We start from the raw sequence: 7,392 nt of genomic DNA on the forward strand, positions 1-7,392 counted from the left end.
CCCCTCCCCTCCCCTCCCCTCTCCCCTCCTCTTCTTTTCTTTGAGACATGGTTTCTCTGTGTAGCCCTGGCTATCCTGGAACTTGCTCTGTGGAGCAGGTTGGCCTTAAATTCAGAGCCTCTGCCTCCCAAGTGCTGGAATTAAAGGATATCCTACTTAACAGTTTTCTATTGCACTAGACTACCTTTAATGTACTTTTTGTGTAGATACTTCAATTTTAATGAACTGAGTTTTCATTTATTGCATATTTTTATCCAGCTACATTACTAATATCAATAAGATATTTAGTATTTAGTATTAGATTTAACTTTTTCATAAGATCCTCTCCTTATCCTATCCCATCTCTGGTATTATGTAGTTGTTATTTAATACATATTAGGTGCTTGCTGTCCTTTCTAGAAGCATCTAAGAGTTTTTTCTCTTTATTCTTGGAGTCTATGTCTTTTGCTAGGATGTGTCATGGTAGGTTATGTGTGTATCTTTTTACCATTTACCTAACCTATAATTTGATAGGCATTTTCTTTTTGTAATAATTTTAAAAATATTAATGTAAAATTAATTTCAAAGCAGCAACTAAAGTATTAAGATGGCAAATTTTGAAATTTCAAACATGAGAAACACATGAGTACAATGTAGGGGAACCTGAAAAGCAAAATGTACTTAAGCCTATAGATGTTCAGACTATGTGAAATGCTACCGTTGTTGTAGAGTCTTAATGACAACAGTGTCACAGTAGCAACAGCCAGGCGTGATGCTGCCTTTGGCCAAACTACCATTCTAGCTTTATTAGGTCATCCAGTCTTTACAGCAGTCTTAGCAAAGGCTAAGCTGCCCCCCCCCCACACACAGTTAACTCTTTGCAAAGTTGTTTTTTTTGTTGTTGTTGTTTTTTCGAGACAGGGTTTCTCTGTATAGCCCAGACTGTCCTGGAACTCACTCTGTAGACCAGGCTGGCCTCGAACTCAGAAATCTGCCTGCCTCTGCCTCCCGAGTGCTGGGATTAAAGGCATGTGCCGCCACGCGCGGCTTAAGTTTTTTTTTTATTATTTAAAAAATTGTTTAAATGTAAATCTATTTTGATCATATTCTTCCCCTCCCCCAGCCCTCATCCAGATTCTTTCTCAAAATAATCAAAAAAACTATACAACAAAACCTTCTCGAAACCAAAAAACAAAAACCCTAAAACAAAATCATACACACACAAGCACGCACGCACGCACGCACGCACGCACGCACGCACGCCAGCTCCTGCTCTTGCAAATTGTAACCAATTAAACATGAGGCTATCCTGGAGTGGCTGATGTACTCAGCGTGACTCTGTGGAGAAACTGATTTCACCTCCTAGCAGGCAAACGTGACAGTTGTTAACTTTACCTAGTGGCTAGATTTTCATTTACTCATTAATTTTTTTGTTGAAGAAATCCATAACAAAATATACTAAGATAAAGCAAAAACTGTTACATTGAAGTTGGACAAGACAAGCCAACAGAAGGAAAAGAACCCATAAGAAGGCCCGAGAATCAGAGAGCCACATGTTCACATACTTAGGAGTCCCATACAAACCCTAAACTGGTATAACATAGTATAAGCACAGAGGACCTGATGCAGGCCTGTGCAGGCGCTGTGCGTGCTGCTTCAGTCACAGTGAGTTCATAGGAGCTGTGCTCATGTGATTTAGGGGGCCTTGGTGTTTTTGATATCCTCCATTCCCTCTGGCTCTTAACTCATTCTGCCTCTTCTTTCATGGAGCTCCCTGGGCTCTGGGGGGAGCGATTTAATGGAGATAACCCCATTTAGGGCTGAATGTTCCAAGGTCTCATTCTCTGTATAATGTCTGGCTATGAGTCTCTATGTTTGTTCTCATCTGCTTCAGGAGGAAGCTTCTTTGATGATGGTTGAGCAAGTCACTGATCTATGAGTATAGAAGAATGTTGTTAAGAGTCATTTTATCACCTGGGCATGGTGGCACACGCCTTTAATCCCAGCACTTGGGAGGCAGAGGCAGGCGAATTTCTGAGTTCGAGGTCAACCTGGTCTACAGAGTGAGTTCCAGGACAGCCAGGGCTACACAGAGAAACCCTGTCTCAAAAACAAAACAAAACAAACAAAACAAAAAAAGAGTTATTTTATCACTAAATTTCTTTTTCTTTTTTAAACCAGTATTATTTGGTTTTACCCTCAGTCCCTAGGCTATCTAGTCTCAGGTTCTTGGTCATCCAAGCAGTGTCACTTATGGATTCTTCCTTAAGTCTAATCAGTTACTGGTTGGTTACTGCTACAAGCCCTGTGCTGTCGCTATCCTAAGATACTTTGCAGGCAGTACACCATTGTAGATAAACAGTTTGTGTCTGGCTTGGCGTTTATGTTTCTCTTTTGCAGAATACTTTTTTGTAACCAAAGATGCTGAATTGTGGGAGTGAAGGCTCTATGTAGGCACTGGTTGACAATCTCCATCTTCAATGAGTTGTATAGGCTTTCTAGGGTCTTGCTGCCAGTTTGTACAGAGCAACCCTGATAGGCATTTTCAATCTGAAGACTCAAGTTGGGAGAAATTCCTTTATCATGAGGAATTTTAAATTGTGATGTAATCATTTTATTTTGTTTTAGCTTATTTATGTAGTTAAGACTTTTAAAAATCTTTTTTAAAAATTTACCTTTTTTACTATTATTTTATGTGCATTGGTGTTTTGTCTGTATGTATGTTTACATGAGAGTGTCAGACCTTGGAGTTATAAACAGCTGTAAGCTGCCACGTGAGTGCTGGGATTTGAACCCTGGTCCTCTGAAAGAGCAGTTAGTGCCCTTAACTGCTGAGCCATCTCTCCACCCCTATAGTTATGAATTTTAGTTTCTAGTCATGTAAACATTATTATAATGAAGCATTTTCATAATGCTCCAAAGTGTGCTCATGCCATTTGTAGTTATTCTGCTCTCCCTAAGCATCTGACAACTTCACATCTGTTCTGGGTGGCTTTGTCCTTGACTTTTGATTTTTGAAGAATTCCATTTTTTTTTCTTTATTGGGAGGGGGCGGTTATTTGAGTCAAGATTTCTGTTGGCCCTGGAACTTCCTTTGTAAACCAGGTTGGCCTTGAACTCATAGAGATCCACCTGCCTCTGCCTCCCAAGTGCTGGGTCTAAAGGTGTGTGCTATCACACCAGGTTGCAGCAAATATTCTTTTTTTTTTTTGTTTTTTTTTTTGAGACAGGGTTTCTCTGTATAGTCCTGGCTGTCCTGGAACTCACTTTGTAGACCAGACTGGCCTCGAGCTCAGAAATCCGCCTGTCTCTGCCTCCCGAGTGCTGGGATTAAAGGCGTGCACCACCACGCCCGGCTTACAACAAATATTCTTTTTTTTTCCCCCGAGACAGAGTTTCTCTGTATAGCCCTGACTGTCCTGGAACTCACTTTGTAGACCAGGCTGCCCTCAAACTCAGAAATCCACCTGCCTCTGCCTCCCGAGTGCTGGGATTAAAGGCGTACGCCACCACGCCCGGCGCAACAAATATTCTTAACTGCTGTTTTAGTCGGGGTTTTTATTCCTGCACAAACATCATGACCAAGAAGCAAGTTGGGGAGGAAAGGGTTTATTCAGCTTTCACTTCCATGTTGCTGTTCATCACCAAAGGAAGTCAGGACTGGAACTCAAGCAGGTCAGGAAACAGGACTGATGCAGAGGCCATGGAGAGATGTTCCTTACTGGCTTGCTTCCCCTGGCTTGCTCACCTTGCTTTCTTCTAGAACCCAAGACTACCATCCCAGAGACGGTCCCACTCACCAGGGACCCTCCACCATTGATCACTAATTGAGAAAATGCACCACAGCTGGATCTCATGGAGCCATTTTCCCCAACTGAAGCACATTTCTCTGTGATAACTACAGCCTGTGTCAAGTTGACACAAAACCAGCCAGTACAACTGCTGATCCACTTCTCTAGCCACAGGATTTTTTTTGACCCCTAACACCTGTGTAGAAATCTTGGCATGGCAGGAGTGCCTGTATTCCAGGGGCTTAGGAGGCAGAGATAAGGGGATACCTGTTGTTTGTTGACCAGATTGTCTTGCTTAATTGATGAGCTCCAGGGTCAGTGAGAGACACTATCTTATAAAATAATAAAGAGAGTGATTGAGGAAGACACAGGACACTGAGCTCTGGCTTCACACTTTGTGCACCTCCCCATTCCTACATGCACATGCCTGCACGAACGTATACATACAGCACAAATACACATACACACAAAATAAGTGGAGAGTGATAGAGGAAGATACTCAGTGTTGACTTCTGATTTCCACAATCATACGTGTATGCATGTATATGCATGAACATGTAACATATACCACAAGCATGAACACATACACAAAGAATTTGGATTTTAAGTACAAGGAGAAAACACATTGGTTTTATTTAGTTGAAACATAAATAGTTGTAGGATATAATTATAGATGAATTCTTTTATGAAGTCTATTTTCCTTCTCTCTCTGTGTGTGTATGTGTGTATGTGCGCGCGCCTGGTCTGTGTTTCTCTGACAGGGTCTTTTTATGTTTGTTTGTTTTGGTTTTGTTTTGGTTTTTTTTTTTTTTTTTTTTTTTTGGTTTTTAGAGACAGGGTTTCTCTGTGTAGTCCTGGCCATCCTGGAACTCACTTTGTAGACCAGGCTGACCTCGAACTCAGAAATCTGCCTGCCTCTGCCTCCTGAGTGCTGGGATTAAAGGTGTGCACTACCACGCCCGGCTGACAGGGTCTTATTATATAGCTTTGACTGGCCTGGAAAACTCTAAGTAGATCAGGCTAGCCTGGAATTCACAGAGATCTGCCTGCCTTTGCCTCCCAAGCACTGGAATTAAGGATGTGTGCCACCACACCTGACTCCACATATTACTTGTTAGGTTTTTGAAGTCAAGGCATGTGGCTCAGTTTAAAATTGCTATCCAGTGTGAAAGCAATTGTGTTGCTAGAGATTCTTAAGAAAATGACTTGGACACTAAATATATCACTCAGTTATTGGTATCTGCTCCATGGATCTAGACATGCTCTCTTTGTGAATAGAGACTAGAATGTTACCCAGACTTTGTAAACACATTAAAACTGTAGCTTGTGTCACATTCACTCACATTGTATTGAATCCAAATCAATCTGGACTAAGCCCAAATAGGAGCACTTACCACTCCTGGAGGGCCAAGAGAAAAAAACCAATAGCCATAACCAAAAGGAGTATTGTTTTTCTTTGCCTTCGGATAAGTTTTCACTTCTGGATGGTTTTGTTGCCCATACCTGAGCCTCAACCTTTAGCAGTAGCTGCAGATATTTTTTCATTGTCATGACTGTGGAAAGGAGGGAGAATTGTTGCTGTATTCTGGGAATCAAGTAAGTAGAAGTCAGGATAGCTACCTCACCACAAAGCGTTGTTGAGTCCAAACGATGAGTAGTGTCGAGAATAGGAAATGTGATCTTAGAGAAGTAGCTGTGATATCTTAGCATGCAGCAGAATCACCCCAAAGATTCATCAAACAAACTCTCAGTGAGGCTGGACTCTCAGAACTGCTGATTGATGAATTCTAGAATGATGTTGCTGGTGTAAGGGCCACACTGTAGGGGACACTGCAGTTGGAGAAGGCTCAGCTCTGGAGTACTTGCTGCTCTACAGACGAACTGAGTTCAGCTTCTACATTGTGCAGCTCACTGTACCTCTAACTCCCACTCCAGGGGATTGATTCAGTGCCCTCTTCTGCTCTCTGTGGGCACTCTCATGCACATGCACATGCACATGCACATGCACATGCACATGCACATGCACACAAATACTTAAATAAAACCTTAAGAAAAGAACCCATTGAAGACGGTTATGATGTATAGACTTTTTTTCTCCTCTGAATAATATCTTACATGGGTACATAATCCTTGTCAAAGCTGTTAAAACAGACCTGCCATTGTTTAAGGTCTTGTTTTGACTAAAACAACTCAGACATAGTAATGAAGTTGGGAGCGTTAGAAAAGAGGTGATGTCTAAGCATTGGCATGTGAGTTTATGTTTATAAGACATTCTGCTTGTGAGAAAAAAAATATGGAAATGAGGGCTGGTGCTCATACTTAGTGTCCTAGAGGGGAAGATCCAGAGTAATCAGTTACCAAAGATTATGCTTATTTCATTTTCCCATTAAACTTTCATAAGTAATGTCTTAGAAAAACATTTCAAATTAGCCTTGAGTTAACTTAATATCTTAATACCATTTTATGAACCTCTTTGAGCTAAAATACAAATAAAATTGTAAAACAGGGGGAAGAACAGCCAATGTAAAATAAGTAGAAAAAGTCTTTAACTCAATAGAACATTTAAGTAAGGTCTCTCTTACGAATCATGAGATTTAGCTATCCTTATTAGGGACCTTAAAAAGTAGCAAATAGGGGCTGGAGAGATGGCTCAGCTGTAAAGATCCAGAGGTCCCAAATTCAATTCTCAGCAACCACATGGTGGCTCACAATCATCTGTAACAGGATCTGATGCCCTCTTCTGGTGTGTCTGAAGAGAGCAACAGTGTGCTCACATACATAAAATAAATAAGTCTTTTTTTTTTTTTTTTTTTTTTAAGTAGCACAAAGCAAGTATGACATGCTGAGCTTGCTTGTATCTACCCATTTTAAAGGATATCACAGGATGGATCATTCTTATGATTAGTTTATAAAAAGGATAAAAACTTGGACTTGTGCAAATAGAGACCTTATATAACCCCCAAATATGCTTTGAAAAAACAAACTACCCAAAACATTTGTCAAAGTATAAACTTTAATGTGTGTAAGGGGATTGAGTCCAGGACCTCCCACTTTTAAAATAAACAGTCTATCAGTAAACAACAAACTCAGCCCATTAGGGGACTTTTAGAGTTGAAATCTGGATGAAAGAATAGAATTCTGGTTAAATTTCATATTCTAACTGTCTTCTATATCAACATTTCTAGACAAATATGTATGATAATTTTATGTTTTAAATATGTAACTTTCTCATGGAAATTTGTTGCCATTTTCACTGTCTCTAGGGTTTGGAGTGGATCAATTACGGGATGATAATCTAGAAACTTACTGGCAATCTGATGGCTCTCAGCCTCATTTAGTGAACATCCAATTCAGGTAATCCTTTTTTTACTTTTTTTATATAGTGTAGGTTGTAAGTGGACAAGGAAATTTATTTTATTTATATAAAAGTTAAGAAAACATGGAAAGTAAAATGAAAATACTTAATTGCTTTCAGACTCTTATTAGGTCTTAGAGTTGTTTTTTTTTGCCATCCAGATTGTAGGTAGCTTCCATGTATTCTCATTCTCTCATTCTCTCATTCTCTCATTCTCTCATTCTCTCTCTCTCTCTCTCTCTCTCTCTCTCTCTCTCTCTCTCTCTC

General features: G+C 40.2%; 1 protein-coding gene across 4 annotated transcripts in view; it reads left to right on the plus strand.

Annotated features, from left to right (window-relative positions):
- The window catches only part of Anapc10 (anaphase promoting complex subunit 10), a 47,309-nt gene that overhangs the window by 1,367 nt on the left and 38,550 nt on the right, over nucleotides 1–7,392 (plus strand). For all 4 annotated transcript variants that reach the window (XM_029532693.1, XM_029532692.1, XM_029532695.1 and 1 more), the window contains exon 3: nucleotides 7,034–7,124. In XM_029532693.1, the coding sequence (XP_029388553.1) occupies nucleotides 7,034–7,124 (91 nt within the window). The remainder of the gene's footprint in view (nucleotides 1–7,033; nucleotides 7,125–7,392) is intronic.

Source organism: Mus pahari, chromosome 20, assembly GCF_900095145.1.
Source record: "Mus pahari chromosome 20, PAHARI_EIJ_v1.1, whole genome shotgun sequence".
In the NCBI taxonomy this organism is placed as follows: domain Eukaryota; kingdom Metazoa; phylum Chordata; class Mammalia; order Rodentia; family Muridae; genus Mus; species Mus pahari.